The 21,552-nt window shown below is 41.1% G+C and overlaps 1 protein-coding gene across 1 annotated transcript in view; it reads right to left on the minus strand.

Annotated features, from left to right (window-relative positions):
• Positions 1 to 6,423: 6,423 nt before the first annotated feature.
• LOC117480499 (eukaryotic translation initiation factor 3 subunit H) overlaps positions 6,424 to 21,552 on the minus strand; it is a 59,794-nt gene continuing 44,665 nt past the window's right edge. The window contains exons 6-8 of the mRNA XM_034127844.1: positions 13,447 to 13,567; positions 7,149 to 7,281; positions 6,424 to 6,732 (exon numbers count right to left, since the gene is read on the minus strand). Coding sequence (XP_033983735.1) covers positions 6,638 to 6,732; positions 7,149 to 7,281; positions 13,447 to 13,567 — 349 coding nt within the window. The 3' untranslated portion in view covers positions 6,424 to 6,637. The remainder of the gene's footprint in view (positions 6,733 to 7,148; positions 7,282 to 13,446; positions 13,568 to 21,552) is intronic.

Here is a 21,552-nt window from a genome sequence, read left to right on the forward strand (position 1 = left end):
GCGCACATCTATTGACCACGGAGAAACAAAGAGAGAGATAAGGAAAGTATGGAGCTGCTTGAATGGCAGGTGGTGCGTTGCTATGTGGTTGTTCCGACTCATGTGAATAATCCCATAAATGCTGAAATCCCCAACCATACGAACTCCTCTTCCTGCATCTGCCCTCCTTTCTGCTCTTGTTTTGGGGATTTGCAAGATTATTTTTCCACGAGAACTACTTTACATCCTCAACAGCTACTCCATACAGGATCCACAGTTGCCATGGCAATATTTATGGTAGAAAAAAAGAGGGGGAGAGTGAGGGAGCGGGAAAAAAAAGAAAAAGGAAAAGTATTCAGAGTTGACAGGGAAATAACTGGTTTCATTATATTCAGCCAGCTGATTCTCTCTATCACCGATGACAGGGCGACGGCAGGCAGGGTGAAAGAGCTTCTGTTTGTGTTTGAGCGGTAATAAATTACTGCTGGGGTCAGGGCTGAGCAGGCCGCACTCCCTGATTAAATGAGACCAAACTTATATCCCTCTGACATCTCCCAGCCTCCTTCTCAGGAATCTGAAGGTGCACAGACAAATCCCATAATCCTAATTAAGTATTTCCTCCTATTGCAGCGTACAAAACGCCTGGCTGTTTACACAGCTAAAACCCTCATTCGGTTCCCATGCTCAGTTCAAACACAGAGTTTTGCGTAATCTCTGCAAATGCTGAAGAGAAATGTGACATCACAGAAAGCGACAAAAAATAATAATTTGGAGAGCAAATAGAATCACGTTAGAAGGCTAGGAGGAAAGTTAAATCGGAAGTATTGCGTCAGCAGTCCACAGACTCAGCCGTGGGGGGAAAATGTTGTATCCTATTTGAGGATGTCATTCTAATTTTCACCGACTCACAGTAGTCTCACGGTCAATTGAGCGGCACAGTGTGGGAGAGCAAATCTCCGATGCAGCTGCTGCAGAGCGCTTCTGTGTGCTGCTTTCTTCCAAGCAGTTTAACATTTCAAAACAAGCAGCACAATGAAGCAAAGACACAGGGAACTTCTACATCCATATCAATACCTCGAGTGGGAGCGAAGGGTGAAGTCTCTGGACATATGGAGGGGCACAGGCCTGAGTGGGACTCAACCAAATCTCTAGACTGCATGTTTACTGCACACAGGATGTTTTTATGTATCTTAATGTGTGAAAGTGCGGGGATCAACCATTAAAACGTTTATACATTCCAAAACGGGCTATACGTATTATTAATAAGGCTGGTTACTATAACACAAAGCCCTTTAAATATTTTAGTGTTTAATAAATATTGCAGATAATGCTCAGAGCTAAAACACAGTCCGTTTTTTTATTCAATACGTACGGTGGCCCTGAAGTGCAAGACACCACATCATTTCACAAAAAACTACAGCATTTCAGAAAACACTACAGCATTTCACAAAACACTACAGCATTTCACAAAACACTACAGCATTTCAGAAAACACTACAGTATTTCAGAAAACACCACAGCATCGAGTTTGACCGCGGCTGTAAATCCTATGGTAGATACCAACTACAACAAAATGAACATATTTTACCGTGATTTAATTGTAATACACGTTTCAAAATGATGCCGAAGTAACTACATACTGATACCGGTTAGTAAAAACCATGAATTAATGCTTTGACAAGTCTGCAGACAGATGGCAGGCGAATATCCTTTTAAAATGCGTGTTTTCTGAATGGAATCGGATCGATCAGGCTAAACTAACCTGTACCAGCTCCGTCCACACTCACAACGTCATACAGACATAAATAAAGCAGCGACTGTATTCGCCATGACATAGACAGTCTGTGGTTTGTACATGTTTAACTTTTGTCCAGTTTCTGAACAGATATGAGGAGCTGTGAGCTCTGAGTGTGTGCTAACGGCCAACGGCTGTTAGCACACACTCAGAGCGTTGTGTTGGAGCGTTGTGTTGGGACAACAACCAATCACAGCAGTGCTTCTCTGGCTGGCTCTGTCCAATCACAAACAAGAAGTGTTCTCCCTAAAGGAATACCCTTTCCGTCCAATGTGAAATGCTGTGGCGTTTTCTGAAATGCTGTAGTGTTTTCTGAAATGCTGTAGTGTTTTCTGAAATGCTGTGATGTATTCTGAAATGCTGTTGTGTTTTCTGAAATGCTGTTGTGTTTTGTGAAATGCTGTTGTGTTTTGTGAAATGCTGTAGTGTTTTCTGAAATGCTGTAGTGTGTTCTGAAATGCTGTAGTGTGTTCTGAAATGCTGTAGTGTGTTCTGAAATGCTGTAGTGTATTCTGAAATGCTGTAGTGTTTTCTGAAATGCTGTAGTGTGTTCTGAAATGCTGTTGTGTGTTCTGAAATGCTGTAGTGTATTCTGAAATGCTGTAGTGTTTTCTGAAATGCTGTAGTGTGTTCTGAAATGCTGTTGTGTGTTCTGAAATGCTGTAGTGTATTCTGAAATGCTGTAGTGTGTTCTGAAATGCTGTAGTGTTTTGTGAAATGCTGTAGTGTTTTCTGAAATGCTGTTGTGTTTTGTGAAATGCTGTAGTGTTTTGTGGAATGCTGTGGTGTCTTGCACTTCAGGGCCACCGTAAATATGTGAATAAATATAATTTGACAGATGCTTGTAAGTTCGTGAATACAAAAAGCTATTGCAAGGTTTAAAAAGGAGATGTATTTTTTTTGGTGGGGGGGGTAACATTTTGGAACAGTGTTAACAAATGTGTTTTGTAACTTGCTTTTGGTTATGAAAAGGTTTATAGGTTCAAGCTTTACAATTTACAAAAGGTTTACGATTTTTAGGAATATTCATTATTTATACCACTCTATAGTTTTCATGTGATTTGATATGATTATAGCTTTGAATAGGGTGTTATTAAAAATGAATTGACTGTTTATACACTGGTTGGGAATACTGGCAAAGCAGATGTGATAAAGTGTTCTCACATCAGCCAAATACATCTGCTAACTGTGTGTTTTGAAGCTTGTTTTAGAAACCACACACATCAGCTTGCTCTGACTGTAATTTACTTGTTACATTCTATTAATAATCTATCATCGTTATCTCTGCTTAACAAACAGTCAACAGTTAATATCATGATTTATATGAGCGTGGAGTAATGTGCGCCAGTCTGACTCCCATGCATCTCTCTCTGCACTCTATTGCCCTTGAGCTCTTCTGTGACTACATGATTCAATCCAAACTGCTCTCCACTCCAAACAAAACACTGTCACTTTAAATACAAACTGAACCTCTGTCAGCGTGTTTGCACTCTGCAGGCGTGTGCGGCGCCTCCACACTGCTCCTGCACTCCTGGTTCTGCTGAGGACACTTTAAGTGTTGTAATTCCTCACACATCTCAGGATTAGGGACAAGGGAGGCTGTGCCCTCGCCAGCCCTCAAGGGCAACGTCCCCCTACAGTGCTGCTCCAAGAATTACAAACACAGATTCACCTTAAGCAGAAGCCACCAATCAAAAGCCAATCAATACCTGCTAGGAAGAAATGCCTCTCATCATACAACACATCAATCACGAGACCAGGTGTGTTCCTTAATTAATGAATATCAGCCGAACCCTCTGTTGCGAATTCATATTTCCCGTCCTGCCAGCTTGTCAGGGAAACAGGTTGTGATTTGGGGAAGAAATCATTTCCTGCTTGAGTGTCGCCATTCCAATAAGCGTTCATCATGTTGGTGGACTTGTAATTATTGTTAATGACATTGTGCTGATGACAAGCAGGAGCACTACAAGTTATTGCTCGACCAGGCGGTGCTGATGACAAGCTAAATAACATCATCCACTGAATTAGATGATGCTGTTTAAGCACAGGTCGAGGAAGAACAACGGAGCACACAACAAGATAGGGCCGCGGTGTAATTATTCTACAATGAACCACAAACTGGCAGCTTCTTTATTAAATGGAGCGAGAGGAGACATCATTCAGCTTCCTGTTGCTGGGTGGAGTGGACAGCGGTGACAGGCTCCACAAAATAAGCTGCTCTTTTATTCCTAGAGTAGAAAGTCTTGGACGGGGGACCATCACCGAAACATGTGAGGTATTTAGCTGATGTGAGCTGGATCTTGTTCAAGGACGCTCCACAGGACTGGTTACTGATGGACACGCTCGATGCTGCGTCAAGCTACAAGTTATGCTTTTGTTAAGTGTCAGCAACTTTGTCAGGATTTCTGAAGGGAACAGGACTAACAGGATTTCCCCTTTGGGTTTATTATGATGTTATTGTTTCATAAAAAGTGGAAGGTTTCTTTTTTTCTTTTAATTTCTCTTCAGTTGTGGCTGATTACAGGACTGCAGTGGATTTACCGTTTAGGTAAGGTGTAGTATCTTTCTAGGAGAAGCCAAGACTTGTTCAATGACAATCAATACATCTCAACTTTATTTATCAAGGGCAGTTCTATGCACCAGTCTCCCAGGTGAGTTCTGGTAATAAAACAAATCTAATAAAAACACATTTAGGGCTGGCTGCTAGTGGAAAGAATAACAATGTACTTGCATCTTTTAGCTTCATATTCCCCTATGTAGGCCTACAGTAAATGATAGGACGGTTTAGCTTTAGCACCCAGAAATGGATGGCAGTTAGCATGCTAACACGCTAAACTAAGATGACAGTAGACAATCTACCAGCTAAATGTTAGCATTTCACTGTATGCTAGCATTAGCATCCATGAGAAAGCACTGTTATGCCTTCAAGAGCGCCACTGTCATGGTTAGATTGACATCTTATTGGAATTTTGGATCAACTTGAAAGCATTTTTTAAACCGAGTAGATTATTCAGGTAAAATAGTTATTGAGATAAATAAAAGCAATGAAAGAATGCATTAAAAAAGGGGCCGTATTGTGCTAATTTCAAGGTTCATATTTGTATTTTGTGCCTCTACTGCGACATGTTTACATGCTTTAATTTTCACATTGTTTATTGTTCTCATACTGCCTGTGCTGCAGGACCTCTTTTCACCCTCTGAAACCAGAGCCCAGTCTGCTCTGATTGGTTAGCTGGCCAGCTCTGTGGTAATTGGTCAACCGCTTGACATGTCCCCCACTTTAGCCTATCGAGTGTTAAATAGTTTTATCACTTTATATCACGGAAGTATACAAAGGAGTCCAATGAAGTGTTTCAGACTTGGGGAGGGAGTGAGCTCTGGGTTTTTAGCCTTTGCAGACCATTTAATGCAAACATTTCTATATAACACACTACAGGAAAAGAAAATTCCCAAAAGACATAATAGGGCCTCTTTAAAATTAACTGTAAAAAATTGAAACTTTGCAGATGCGATAGAGAATTAAGAGCATAGTCAGGAGCATAGCAACATACTAATGATAACAATGAGCTTCCTACTTTTGGTCAGGTAGGTTCAATATTCTAAATGATGATTTGTCCTAATTAGAAGCCAAATCCTGCTGTTTGACTTCAATCGAGTAGTATATTCAAAGATAAGGCTCAGGCTAATTCTGTCCTCTGAAAATGCAGCAAATACAAATTTAAAAAAAAGTTAGGACTTTCAATACTCAATTTGTTAAAGTGAGAATGACTAACAAACAGATCTTTGAAGAAGGGAATCAGTCATAATCATTTCCACAGGACGCCACACAATAATATATTCACTGACAGATCTCATGTACGACGCGCTCTGTGATGCAAGTCTTCAACCACAGCTCACATTTATTATTAATCAACAACTGAGCTTTGATTTATTCCTCAAAATCCATCTCTGACTGTGAAGTTTTATGAATTAACTTCTGAGACGCTTAACTGGCTCCCCTGTTGTTAATTTCTCAAAAATTGTGTGAACAAATAATTGACTGTTTCTTGGCAACGACAGTCACTAAATAAGGAATGCCACCTAGTGCAGCCTGACATACACCTGCAGTTCATTCTTCAAACGTTGCCTTGAGAATCCAACAATAAAAATCTTTGTTTCAAACCAAATTTCACAATAGGGACTTTTTATTTTTCGACATCCTGAAATTAAACAGGTGCCAATTGCTATCTGTGTGGGAAAAAAAGGCACAAACAACACAAACAAAGCCTATTTAGTGTAGCGCAACAGTGAGTACTGAGGCAGGTAACCGGCGTTTAATTTAACGCTCAACTCTCACTGATACTACTGTTGCAGTTGTGTTTACAAGGATATCATTGTTTCCACTATGCAAACCGAAGCTCCGGCAAATCCACTAGTGATTGGTTCCACCTGTTGGATGTTCAAACTGCAAGTCGAAATGCATGTCGCAATGAAATCATGTACGAGTACAATGTATAATTATGAGCACGAGTCCCATTTAGGCATGCTAATGTTGTGTACAAGAATATCATTTTTGTACAGCAAAACAGAAAACAAACTAAATAAAATATGCAGCAATTAAAAGCTGAATAGTAATTCACTATAAAGATATACAGAGTCAGAGAAAAATGTAGAGATGCAATACTTTTATTTAAATCAAGTGATATTTAAAGATCATTCTGTATCCAAGATGGAACCAGGCATAAAAACAATGAGTAAATCCTTAGAAAACTAATAAAGATGGTGTGTTCTTCCAATGGGCGTCTAGGTGGTTTCCTTTCTTTATCCCGCCTCTCGTCCTTCTCTTCCCCTCCATCGCAGATTCTTTCACCCAGTTTCTTTCCTCTAGTTGTGTCCCTGGAGAGCCTCCGCCATGAACAGCTTCCCGAGGTTCTGAGAGGTGAATTCCTTCACGTTCTGGCAGTAGTTGTTAATTTGCCCTGTTGGAAGGTAGCCACATGCATCCAACAAAAACACACCCACATAAATATACATACATTTGTACACAGACATACACGCAAAGAGGCAGAGGCGGGAGAGAGGGGGGGGAGGAAAAACATCAAATTAGTGTGGAACAAAGTAAACGGAAGCATCAGAATGTTGTCAGAAGGCGGGGGAGAGCTGAACAGCGTGAAACGGCACGAAAAGGGGCGGGCGAGTTGGAGATTGAGTCAATAAACTTTAAATTAATGTAATTTCAAGATAATGGCGGAGATAATTACAAAGCAAAACCTGAGCTCCTGTGAGGGGAGCAGAGGCGGCTGTTGGAGTTTGGAGAGGGGGGGGGGTCTCCTAAATGAGCTCAGTCCGTGCGTGAAGGCTGTGTGTTTGTGTCAGACTGAATGTATGTGCGTACCTGCAATGAGCAGCGTGTCCATGCGTGGTGGAGCCTGAGGAGGCTTGAACATTTTGCTCATGTCCTCCTCGGGCAGAGCGGGCTCCCCTCGGCTCTGTCGCTGGGTGTTCTCCTGCGTCCGCCTCTGGACGTACTGGAGGGGGGGACACACAGAGAAAACAAGGGGCGGGGTTAGAGAAGCAGGGGGCAAGAAGAAATGAAAGAAAGAAAAACAAGAGCAGAATAGACAGTGAGAATGTGAGGCGAAGAGAAAGGGTGAAACATTGACTTGAGAAAGCGAGTGAATAAAAGTGAGAGAAAAGGTATGAAGAAAGTAAGTCAGGAACAGGTCAAAGGGCAATAAAGTGGAGAGAGATGTAGAAAGTACAATGTTGCATATAATAATAATAATAATTAAAGCTGCAAGCAGCGTTGAGCGGGTCTTCGACGCTCCGCAGGCTGTTGTCCGCACGTCGAGGTGTGTGTCTAGGTGTCTCGAGCTGTTGAGGGCCGAACCATTAACTGTCATCTGAAGTCTGGTGCCGTTTTGAACCTTTTCCATTGAATTAAGACAACATCGTGTTTTACGGCGTGGGATGCGTTGCCATGGAAACGGAATACGGTGAGATCTCAGATTTCACGTAGAGCTGTTGGGGCATGGACCGGTGATATAAAAGTGAAGATTGGGGGACGATGGGACCGTGTCCATTGGAGTTACGGCGACGCCGTGTTTTATGGCGAGGGATTCGTTGCCATGGTAACGCCATATTAAGTAACATCAAATTTGACGTAGAGCTGTTCAGGGCCGCAGTGTTACCCATCATGAGAAGTTTGGTGGCGTTGTGAGCATGTCAGTTTGAGTTATGACATCATCGTATTCCATGGCGAGGGATGGGCCTAGCATCGAGCGAACGCGAACTTTGGCGCCAAATCACGGCTGCGCCGTGCGAAAGAAAAAAACTTCTGTGATAACTTTGAATTGCCCATGTCTCGAGATGCTACCCGACGAATTTCGAGTTGTACGGATAAAGTCCCTGGGAGAAGATAGATTTCGTGCGGAGGACGAAAAACACGATAAATCGCGTTTTTCCGACGCCAAATTCTAAATGGCCGGGTTCCTGTACGTTATTTTATACCCCTCCAAGAGGCTTTTTGGTTTGTCTCCGCACCCTAGATATGCGTAGCGAGTTTCGTTCGTTTACGTGAAAGTTAAAGTGGGGGGAGTTTACGTTAAAAACGGAAGTGGGCGTGGCCTACGCAATTTTTGACGCAAAGTTCTGGGACCAATTACACATCTGAAGTTGCACCACTTCTGACGCGCGTGCAACATTTGGTGAGTTTTCACATATGTTGCGGGGGTCAAAGGTTTATCGGTCGCTGCGCGACCGATTTCAATAGGGTCTTCGCCGACCTAGGTCTCAGACCCTAATAATAAAATAAAAAAGCAACAGGCAGTTGTGAGCTGTAAAGATACATGGCGATGAAAGAAGAGACAGACAGAGAGAGGAGTTATAAGGGCTGACAGGAATGGAGTGATTTGTAGAGGGCTGACAGTCAGTAAATCAGCGAGGTGCCGGGTCTCTGGAGATCCTAAAAGCCTTGTTAATTTGGCAAGATGGAGGAGAGCCTGACACAGATCGGCAAAAGGAGAGGTTGCGGCAGATGAGGAAAAAATGGTTTGGGAGCAACTTGAGTGCTTTCAACCACACATCTCTCAACGCACCTGTACGGGGGACTGAAGCTGACAAAAAGCCCTAACATAAGTGTTGAGTCAAATATTTAACCATCCACTCCTCCAGTGTTCTTTCTTTTTGCCTGCCAAAAGAGCAAGCCTTTGCATAATCAGAATGCTAATATATGCAAATGTTTTAAACAACCAAACAAAAAACTTTTGCTCTTCCACCTTCCATATATAAATATAGACATAAAAAGCCTTAAAAGTATTGATCTCCCTCCATCAAAAGAAATATGCAAATGAAAACAAAAAATCGAACTCATCTAAGTATAAATAAAAAACAACCTCGTTCAAGTGAGCATTTGCTGGAAGACATTTTAGAAGGTTTTTTTTTTTTTTACAGCCAATTTTTCTTTACAAAGTGCTCGGGCTGTCAGGTTGCATGGGGACTGGGGGGGGGGGGGGCAGCAGTTGTCAAGTCCTGCTACAAAGTCTGATTTGGCTTGAGGTCTGGACTCCCGTGTAGTGTTGGCTTTGTGTTGGAGGTCATTGTCTGGGTGGAAAATAAAACCGTCCCACGTCACAGGTCTTGTACTGACAACTGCAGGACTTCTCAGAATTTATTTTACCCAGCTTTCCAGGGGCTACTGCAGAGAAGACCTCGCACAGTACGCCGCTGAAAACACTGTGACTCATGCTGGAGATGGTGTGTTTTTGGCAATGTGCTATGGTTAAAAAAACTTCCAAAGTTGGTAACTGGACTAGAGGCCTGATGTGAGAAAGTTTGGAGCAAATTGCATTCAGTGATACGAGCCAGTGTTTCAAACCCAGGTGGTCAGAATGCATCAGAGCGTACTCATATGAGATCAGATCACATGGTACATCAAAATAACTAGTGGAACTCATAATATAGGCCATCACTTCCATTTGTGAAAAAAAATTCTTTAAAATTACATGTTTTTGAGTTCTATTTAAATAATCCGAAACGTACTAACTTTAATATTTTTGATGAGTTTCTAAAGGCACGGACACACCAGGCCGATTATCGGCGTCGGTGGGCGTCAGGCCGACGATGAGCGTCGACACGCCCTACTCAGATTGGTGTGTCCCGCACCGTCGGGTCTTTTCAGCCGGGCCGACGCCTTTTCGGCCGAAAACCCGCCGATTCAACATGTTGACGCGGGTTTCCGGCCAAAGGCAGTCTACAAAAGAAATCACTCTGATTGGCTGTTCAGCTAGCGAATCAGTGCATGAGAAGCAAAACGGAAGTGAGGGACCCAAACAAACGATTAAGAAGGCAAATCTGAGATTTCATTTAACTCCAGCTCTCGACACAGGTACAGCCCCATGAGCTTCTCGTTGTAGAGTGAAAATGGAACGCACACGCTATTTGTTGTTTGTTTATATCACGCAGTCTGTTCTTCTTCTCTCGGTTATCACGCAGTCTGTCTTCCGGTTGTTGCCTCTTTTGAATGACGAATACACACTACCGCCGCCTGCTGGTAAGGAGAGTTATTGCCACTCACGCATGCGCAGTTCGTACGTGCTTCTTGGCCGTCGGCTGAAGTCTTTGCGGTGTGTTCCAGTGCGACACATGGCCAAAACGCAGAGACGCAGATATATATATATATATATATATATATATATATATATATATATATATATATATATATATATATATATATATATATATATATATATATATATATATATTCATTGCTCTACTAAAACTGCTTGCTAATTGATTGGTCATTATGATTCTGTTGTGTTGGTGTTATCTCTGTTATTCCCTTCAAGATAAGGTCTCTTGTATAAAAAAAAAAATTAATGTTAAGTTTGGGTTTCTTTTTCACAGATCCAACATGGACTCTACATCAGATTGTTCACCCTTGATTTTCTTTGTTTCAGTTTGAACTGATGATAATTTTCTAAATTGAGAAAAACTTGGAGAAATCGATTAGTATCCATTTAGCACCTACTACATCAAAATAAACTCCTAGCAACGACTTGGCTTGCCTTTTATGTGTATATTTACTGTTTGTACATCAAAATAATTACACGGCTCAGAAATAATGACTTGGAAAATATTGCTGAATCATCTAATGGTTGCTGAATTGTATCATTAACTATGAATCATGACTCCTCAGCTCATAAGATTAACACATTGCTCCATAACTAATCTTCTGCAAAGTGTTGCCTGCTTCCATCGATGGGAAAAGAGAAGAAAAAGAAAATTGAAAATGAATAAATCAGGGGGAGTGAGACATACATTTTCCCGGTACAAAGACTAACTCGGCCACAGATTGGGCCGGGGAACCTGCTATTTACCAAATTTAGAGAGCTGCAAATGAAAAATGGAGCCCTCTGAGCACAGCGCCTTTTCACAACTTTCTATGATGATTAATAAGGTTCCATTTGTCCGGGAAGCAGCTGAGTCAATAGCACAAGATTACATGGAGCAAGTACTGTAGATGTGTGAAAGGCGTAATAGAGGCTCTGTGCGCACTGTTTGTTCATTGTAGAGAATCGCATGAAACAGGACACCATCACAGGGTGATGTCTGTATGACATGACCGTGTGTGAGTGTGTGTGAGTGTGTGAGTGTGTGAGTGTGTGAGTGTGTGAGTGTGTGTGTGTGTGAGTGTGTGAGTGTGAGTGTGTGAGTGTGTGAGTGTGTGAGTGTGTGAGTGTGTGAGTGTGTGAGTGTGTGAGTGTGTGTGTGTGTGTGTGTGTGTGTGTGTGTGTGTGTGTGTGTGTGTGTCAGGGAGGGGTACGGGCTTGCGGGCTGCGATGATGAGAAGGTCGGAAGGGGAGGATGATGGATCGTAATGGCTGTAGTGTGTGAGATTGGCCCGGGGATGTGTGTACGCACTACGCAGGTGTGTTTCTCCCTGGCCCGGGCGGTGAATTCCTCGTGTGCATGCGGTGGAGTACCTGTGGTCAGATGCGTTTTGTTTTTTTGTAAGTCTGTAATGTATGTGAACTTGGCTATCATCCGAGGCGATGATGACTCAGCGCTGACTATCGTTAATGCTTCAGACATTTCTACTTGCTGAGAATAAGGACAGAATAATGGAATTGTTTGAACGTAGGTGTATGTTTAGAGGCATCAGTGAGTAACCTTGAGCCTCTATGCTTCCATTTTCCTAAGTTGTGTGTGTGTGTGACCTTTTGTGTTTGCGTTTATGATGCATCTGGCTGAGGTTATAGTTGCAGATGCTCCGTGGCTTATTTCATCTGTGTGTGTACATTTTGTTCTGATCCTTTTGATGCTTCTGGTGAGTTTGTACTTTAGGTGGAGTGTGTGTCCTGAGTCTTTGCAGTACGTGTGTGACTGTGTGTTTTACAAAGTGCTACTGCTGCTGCTTTTAAATTAAGTCTGTCTCACTGGTAGGGAATAGGAATAAAAACAGAAGACTTTTACTTTCTCATTAAAATAAAGAAAGGGTCTGTTCATTAATACTAGCTCTGCGTCCATATGCATCATCTCCCCCTGGGTGGTATTTAAAGATCCTGAGAGCCTGGTTTCTAACCTTGTGAACCTACTCTACTGCACATAAATGTAAATAAATGTAGTGAATAAAATGACCATTTCATTGAGGGGGAAAATAATGCAGGAGATGAAGGGGAAGCGTGTCTGAAATTAAGTGATGCTAGTCTTCAGTGGGTGCATGTCAGCACTGAGGTGAGGGTTGAACACTATGATATATGTATAAGGGTTAGTTTTATCTCAGTGTGTGCTCAGAATAAAACAATACACTAAACCTGTGTCTGTGTCTTTGATTGAGACATTACTGCTGATGGTCTTGGTGATTAGCTTGTCGCCCACTCATTTACATCAGTAAGTTAATGCAATTGTTAAGCAAAGCAGTCTTTTTATTGTCTTTTTTAAAAATGGTATATTAATTAAGTTAGTGATCCAAATCAGACCAGTGGGAAATTAGATAACGATATGCATAAAGGAGTAAAACATGCATGTCTTTTTCCGAGCACTTGGCAATTGTTCTTGATCACGTGATGCAGGTATTGTTCTGACGCACCAGTCTGATTCTTCCTCGTATTTTAAGGGCTGATTCAGACAAAAAGTAGTCCTGTGTTGAAACAAAAAAGGGCTGCGTATATAGAGGCTGTTGCCTTCTATTAGAACTGCGTACCAGCAGAACTACAATTTCATTAGAGAGCCAGAGAAGGCCTTCTATTTTGTGAACACAGCATTACAATAATGAGTAGTATGCCTATGGAATATCCATGTGTAGAAATGTGAGTATAGTTATAGATGTCACTGAATGTTTATATAACTCTAACCTTTGCTGTTTACTGTGGTTACTTCAGGTGGTCCTCAGTGGGTGCATGTCCATTAATGTGTGAGCCTGAGGTTTGTTTTTGTGTGTGTGTCAAACAGGTTCCCTGCTGTGATTATAGCTGCAATTGGTTGCATCCAAGAATGAGAGAAATATACCTGCTGTTTTCCTGCTGAGTTTGTGGCTGCAGGTACGTGTGTGTGTGTGTACGTGTGTGTGTGTGTCACTCTTTCCCTTATAATCACGCTGGTAGGGTGATGTCTGCTCTTTCATTGTGTCTGTGGATGTGTGGTGTATGTAGTGTGTGTGTGTGTGTGTGTGTGTGTGTGTGTTCGGGTGTTACCTGGTGCTTCTGCTGCTGCTGCTTGCTCACGTTGCGGCTGTAGGTGTTATACTTGACAATGTCCTGGCTCATGTCGTCCACCCTGTCCATCAGAAGCTGAAGGCTCTTCTCCAAATGGTTGCTGGAAAAAAAACGACAGCGTGTCATTCACACGGTTTTGTGCAGCCATTAGTACTTGTGTGTGCTGTGATGTAAATTATTTTTAGCTGATCATATGTGCTGCAGGTCTTACTTGTATTGTGATACATTTCTAGCCATGTTCAAACAACGGCTAGTATTTGTATTATCTATAAGTGTGCTGTATATTTTCTAGTTAGTCTCCTCAAAATTGTGAAAATGTCCATCCCAGTTTCTCAAAGTCCAAGGTGATGTCAACAAATGTTGTTTGTCGGTCAAGTTACCGAAGATATTCAGTATTATATGATATAAAACACAGTATAGGCTGAGAATATAATTTTTGGGCAATAATGTCGTGCATTAAAAAATAACAGATAGTTGATCCTACAGATCTTAAAAAGCATCAGTGCAGTTTGACCACCTTCGGATGCAAATCTTCAACTAAACCATCTCGAGCAATACTAGCATCTCGTTACACAGTACCACCTTCAGTGTGAAGTCATCTTAAAAAGAGTCCATAGACCTTAGAGAGATCCTTACATCAAGTAGCAACCACTACACACAGAAAACATTAGCTAGTGGTAGACCCTATTCCAGCTTTAAATGTCCCTTCAGAGACCTTAGGTTGCTGTAAAAAATGCTACATATGCACTTTCCAACAGTCAATGTTAGCCATCCAGTCTGACCTCATCTTAAAGGTCTCCTCCCTGCAGATTTGTTGCTCTTGTGTATCCTGAAAGACATCTGCCATGAAACCACTCGAGGGGGGTTTGAGTGTACTCAGACCTGAGGACTCTTATTCTTGCCCCGTGCTTCATCTCACTGCTTCGGTATCACATCCCTCATCTTCTCCCAACACCACCACCCTGACAACACTTGACACAACTCCACCGGCATTCCTCTCCTCCCGTGAGGTCCATTTTTGACAAGATGTCTCACTACTGCTTCAAGTTCAACCTTGAGCAGCAGTGGTCCCCTTCAAAACATTGATCCCTTACACTTTCCTCTGTGGATTTATACTGTTTCATTCATGACTGTTTGGGTGCTACATAATGCAGCGTGTACTGTGGGAAAACAGATTCCAAATATTTGTTTAAATGGAAATCGTAGCCGCAAGGACCGCCAGCAACCGTGTACGTTTTGGCTGCGTTTGCTCTCGCTCTGATGCAACTGCTTTGTTGGTGTGTTTCTTTGTTCGTGTGATTATATGGAGGAAGAGTGCAGAGTGTTTTGAGTGATTTTAGTTGCTTTCCTCCCTGCCGCGAGATTTGGCAATTAGCACATTTATAAATCAATAGTGCCCTGGCTCTTTTATGCTGTCTTCTGTTGCAAGCTACGAGAAATCATCTTGTCAAGATAAATTACAGACACTCAATTTCCGAGACTGTGCAAAGTCTTACATTTTAAAACACTTGCTGGTACAACTTAAATTGACCTGACTGCCAATTCGAGCCAATATCTTAAGTGTAAAAACTTTTTTTATGGTGTATCAATGTAGTTCAGTGAAACATGTATTGGCATAAGAAGCATAGCAATTGTTTGAGAGCTGTTTCACTTTGTCACTATGCTGCTGCAAGCTTCATCTACAACGACTGTTGGAACAAAGCACGTATAGTTTTACAATGGCCTAAGGGGGCTTCACAATATTAAAAACTAAGGTATGTACATGACGGTTCTAACATTCATTTCCACAGCTTCAAATGTAGTATTCTTGTTGCGAAGAAGGTGATTGAACTAGATTAAAAAGTGAATAGGGTTATGTAATTCACAAACTGCAACGCAACAGACTATGGCCAAAACAAACACCAGAATAGATTACATGCGTGTTTTTATAATTAAAACATATGCACACAATGAAGCCACTCATCGTGATAATTTCCGTTTAGCATACGACCGAGCACCTTAATCACATTTACATGCAAACAGAAATACACATGTCTATCAAGCTTGCTTGCACATAGAGAGAAAACTAATATCACCACATGCATGCAGATAATTGTATGAACACTGCTGGTGATGATTTATAATGTTATTCTCGGATGCTTGACAATCTGACAACACTTCCCATATCTCTGCCTGACACCTGCATGAGGTGTGTGTTAATGTAAGTGATCAAATATTCAGCCTCAAGGTCTGTCGGCTGCCCTTGCGTTGCCAAATGTCAGGCGCACAAGTTATGTGGACAAAATGGGTTTTCTGTCAGATTTCCCTTCTTTTTTTCACTTTTCAAAATTCAGATTAAGGTGTGAATAGTGTATTATTTTCAGGGGCTCACATTGGCTTCCCCATAGTTAAGGCTGCTGCGACACTTTCAGCCCCGATGGTGTTTTCCTTTGAGGGCTGTTGTGCGATCAGTCTGTCAGCCCTCCACTGCAGTGTCAGAGCTGTAAACATGGAAACTGATGGCCCAGGACCAAATCTCGCCACAGCACTTCCCTGCCGAGTCCCTCCGACTGTGTCAACATTGATTCTCGCTGACGAAGGCCCATTTAAAACTATTCCATCGAGCAATATGGTAGCTAATTTGTTTGGTGCGCGTTTATAATATATGCAAAGGAAAACATTTAGTCAGAGCAAAATCCGTCGCACATCTGTCGTTTATGTATTTGTCAAGAGTTTAAAGCTGGACTGAAGTGCGTGTTCACGAGTGACTGCACTGGATTTTTATTTAGTTTGTATTTCATACTGTGAGTCTTTCTGAGCTTGAAACATACTTGGTAATGAAGGGATGCTTTCACACGCATCAAGTTTACTTTACTGTGTTTGTTCATGTTTTTGAGCATGTCCTGTTGTTACAGTACTTTTATAAAAGCCAGAATATGCAAAACATATTTCTGCTAAAAGAATTCTGTGCACCATTTTTGCCAATAATACATGCTTGGAATAATGTACCCACCAAATAAAGCATTCTACACTACACAGTGTCTGGTCAAACGCTCCTAAGAGATGAATTATTCAGATGGGTCAGTGAGCCTTCGGATCAATCCTGAATAAGAAATCAAAGTCCAAGGGGGGACTTCCTATCATCACGGATTCTGTTTCACGGTGTGGGTTCGAGGGAGCCCATACAGTGTGCTGAATGTATGCCCGGGCCTACATGCTCATATTCACACAGGACAATCGAGGACAAATTCTAGAACTGTATTGATGTGTGGGCGAAAGTGGTCTGACATTCAGTAAATTGAAAGTTCAGAGAGGCGTTATTTAACAAAGCTGCCAAAGGAAGTGACTTCCATTCTTATAATGAGTGTAATACTCTGATGGAGCCTTTTTAACTGATGCACTGGGGCACAATATGGATCTCTGGCTTGCTTCTGCAGCAGAATAATAGGTTTTAAAGAGGACATGAAATAGCCTACATCTAACATTGTCCCAATGTAGTTTATAGCATTAGCTCTGTGAAAGTATAAGATAAAACGTTCAATTAATATTTTCAGAAAGATTTGTCGTGGGTTGGGCAAATTCATAATCCTTACGTGAGTGAAAAGGCTATTCATTTTGTGTTAAAGTCCTTAGTATCTCTCTCCCTGGCCATAATCATTATTTCATTGCAGAAAAAGACAAGAAACTGTAAGAGTATAAAGAAATATTTCTTATAAACATCTCATCGGAGACAGTTTGTCACTCAAGGACTTTTATCCTCTCGATCTTAATTTACTTCACCTTCGTCATTTTCCTTCTACCTCCTACAGCTCTATCAACGCCTCACAGTTCTTGTATTTTCGCCCTGCACTAACATTTTCCTGACTGAATACATATAAGGGTAGAAAGAATCTTATGTTTACATATCCTTCCACTGTCCAACATTTCTATGCTGATGGCCAATTAAACTAAGCAGACTGGAGGTAATGGACTGACTAGTTGCTCATTCATACACAACCAAAAGTAGAGGTTTAAAGGATGATTCATAAACAACAATGTCAGGGACTACGGGCGCTTTCTAATGCATATAAGATAGCTCTGTGACCTGACATGAATATAGGTTACTTTCTAACATTGTAAATATTAAGGCATTTGCAGGCTGTTTATGAGAAAATAGCTCCATAAATGAATGTACTTTCATACAATCCATCACCACCATCAACATCATCATCTGTGGTAAGAACAAGCCTGTTTGCTGGAGTGAAACTACATTCACTCAGCCTTAGACGTGGATGACAATGACAAATGGGGCTGCAGATTGGAAAATGAGACAAAAAGGAAAAACATTAAATAAAACCCATTATCGTTGTCTTTTTTTGAATGGGTGGAAATGAGAAGAAAAGGGCGGGGCTGTCAGCAGACGATGGGGAGAGACGAGAAACGGACGCTACAATCCAAAGTGAGGACCGAGCTGCGCAGCAATCTGACAACTTCAGGAAACAATTTCATTTTACCAGACATCCCATTGGCAGTCATGCAGGGAAACCTATGGGGAGGGCCTCGCTGCTTCTGCCCCATTCAGGGTCATAGCAAAAGCTGTGTTTCAACTTCAGAGTAGTCATTTGGAAAATAGAATAATATGCAAGAAAAGTGAAGTATTCTCCTTCAGTCTGGTTGACACATTCTAATAAATGACTGCCTGGGGTCAGGCACATGTGTTCATAGGCGCTGTGTTCATTAAGATAATGTCTTACTTGCGTTACAGGACACAGATGAGAAAAAATCACAACAACTCCTGATGTGCTAAACTGCAGTGCATAAGTCAGCGTGGAGTGTTTTTGCACGCCAACAGTGTGTAAATCAGCACTTCGAGTCGTTATTGTGCTAATGTCTCACACCTGCCCCTGGGAGGCTTCACAGCTGTTGCTCCAATTGCAGCGGTTCATCTCCATAAATGATTGCTGATAAATTCTCCTGAGACTGATGCTGAAAGCCTCCGAGATCATAATGCGAGACTTTAAGTGCCAGGCTGCGAGTTGATACGGTGGGGTTGGTATTTGTTCATATTGTGCTCATTAGTGATGGAAGACAAAAGTTAGATGGCAAGTATTGTTTTTGGAGACATTTCTGAATAAATATATCTTGACATTTAGATGTGGCATTTACTGTAGCAAGTTTTGGGCTGGATATCCCAATCAAACATCCGATACTACCTCAAGGGTACACCCATTAGTTCAGAACCAGAATATTTCTATGGACTGGCTTTTTGTTGTTTATGGATTAGATCCATGCAACAACTACTGGAGTTTGTTTTATAGCCCTAAGATGCACAACACAAGCTACAGTTTTCAGTTAACATTTCAATGACTGGCAGGTTCAACATTTGAATATGTCCTGATGGTGTGTCCCTCACACACACACATTGTACTGCAGTCCAAGAAGGTCAACAATTCGTTCTAAAGGATAAAGCTGGTGTTATCTGTAATGTTTTCATTGTCATCCACAAAAAAACAAAACCCAGCAAATAATTAATTCTACCAACAACTATCGTCTGCGGCTCATAAATCGTATGCCATAGATTTACATTATCCTCTAAAAACGATTTCAATCACACCATAAAGTTGCACAGTGACCTATTCCTTCATTACAGAAAACATGGCCAGTATAGTTTATGCTGTTCAGCTTGTTGTATTTTCTCCAGAGTACTCCAGTTTATGACATCGCAGATCCACCCAATCTGACCCCAACTTCATTAGTGTTGTCAGCTGCGTATTCAACATTGTGGAAATGATCCGAATCTGACCCTCACATTGTACACAAACGGTCTTTTCTGCAACTAATGATAAATGGTAAAGCAAGCTAACAAAGCGAGGTGAACAGCGTGAGCATTTGTTTCCCATCGGTCAAAAATGCGGTCTATAGTTTTGTAGCGGCCAGTATCATAAAGAAATAAAACATGTAAACTGCTACAGTGACGTTTCCGAATAAACTATAGAGACCATGTTTATTATAATGGAGGAATTTGTCTCCCGATGCAATAATATGACTCGGTTATGGGTTTTTAATAGGTTTTTTAAGTTAATTGCACAGAAGCTTGAGCTTTGGATACAATACTATTCCTGTTCAGTAATTTACGTTATGGGATTTACTTTTTGGGTGGGAGTCTTAAGATAATAATATAAAGATAAAACTCAAACCAGCCCTCCTAAGCAGTGCTTGAAAATGGCACTAAAAGCATGTATGGAGGATAAACATAAGCCAAGACACATCGATAGATCTCTTATTCCTTCCATCAATCTGGCACACTTAAGAACAGTGCACAAGACAGATAAATGCCCATGAGCCCTAATGTCAAATCAATTTTCATTTAGAACTAGCTTTAACTCATGTCTGTGAAAGCGCCCTGCAGGTTTAAAGAGATTCCATGACATTGTCTTAAAGCGTGTAAGACACTTTAGGGAAGACGTTATTCTTTAGTAGATATGCGTGTACAGTACAATGGTCCCTGTGTGCAAATGAATCAAATTGAAGTGACACTTTGCTTAAGGTTGAGTGATGTTATTGCTATCAATATCCTGTTTTCCTGGACTTTGTGGTATAGTGATTTGGCACAGAGGTCTGTTAATGAACTTTATGACAGTATTTCCTCCATTATGCAGGCAGTGTCATAAAAATAGACAATGCTGTAATGTAAGAGTGGAATGAAACATGAACCAGAAATTGAGCAAATAAGTCCAGAGATTGAAAAGCTTCCTGCCATTCTGATCTTTAAATGGTGACTTCAAGTGCAGTATAAGAATATGCATGTGAAACAATCATGAGTATCCAAAGCAGTTACATCTGTCGGATAACCTACATGTTCACTGCTTGATTCGAAAATGTGCAGCGAGATGAACGTTTTTAGTTTTTTTTAAAGGAGGACAGATGTTGATGAACCCACTCAGTGCCTGACGAGACCATGCAAAAACATGTTGTAAATGTGAGACAGGAGATAAAACAGATGGAAATAGTTGATCCAAAGAGAAAAAGTACTTGCATTATCTCCTAAAGCCTCCTTCTTAAGACCTGTTTTCCAGGTCTCAGGCTCGAAAATGACATTCCCAGAACAAATGACCATATCTTCCCTTCTAAAAGGGGTAAATTAATAATATTTTTTCTCAAAGCAATGATGAACCTGTGAGATGGATGTAGAAAAGTCAGAATCAATATAGATGTTTTTTATTTTAAAGAAAATTCAGATGTAAAAAATGTAAATTATTGTGTCCGTCCCAAAAAAAAACATTACTTATAGTGAAAACCACCCTTGAATGATGGGATAGTAGACTAAAAGCTTTAGGAATCCAAACTATAACATATAATAAGTACCCTGTATCAAGATTGATGCAAAACAAGGGACATTTGACCTTTTTAGAGAGGTTTAGCAACAAAAAAAACCCACTTCTGGGGTCATTTGGGTGGATTTGACCTATCTCTGGCCCCCCATGGTCGATTTTGATGATTGACATCTCCTTTGAACCGTTAGAGCCAATAGAATCGAGGGGAAGTTCCACATACACACACGTTACCAAATAAGGAGTGATAGTGATGCGTATCCAGAATACCCAAAACAGGAAGCTGTCATACACTCTGGTAGCTATCATTAGCAGCTAATATGAAAACTCAGTTTTTGACATAAAAATGTAATTATGGATTATCAGTAATTTTTTCAAAGTGACAGACACATTGGATTAACCATTGGATTAACCTTCAGCCGCGTTTTTCTCATTTAATGCAATTGAACACGACTTGATTAGAACAACAGCTAAAGGTAAGAATATTGCCGTGTTGGCTACCGTAAGCTGCGTGTTGTGATGTCTGTATTTGCTTCCCCTGTCGCGAGTTCTGATCGCTCAGTGATGATACTTGTATATCTAGAATCTGTGGAATCTCAGTTTGCTAGCAAAGCTTGTTTGTGCAGATCCGATAAGTAATAAAGTATTTATACCTAGAGTTCTGTGCTAAGTGCGGTAGCATTTTTTCGCTCAGGGCTCATTTAGACGCTTCTTGTGAGACTTGTGTTTTGTTTCGGTAAAAATGGTTCGTATCGTCAGTTAGCGGAGTTTCTTCCCGTTAAATGAGTATGATTTC

This window comes from Trematomus bernacchii, unplaced genomic scaffold, assembly GCF_902827165.1.
Source record: "Trematomus bernacchii unplaced genomic scaffold, fTreBer1.1, whole genome shotgun sequence".
NCBI classification, from domain to species: domain Eukaryota; kingdom Metazoa; phylum Chordata; class Actinopteri; order Perciformes; family Nototheniidae; genus Trematomus; species Trematomus bernacchii.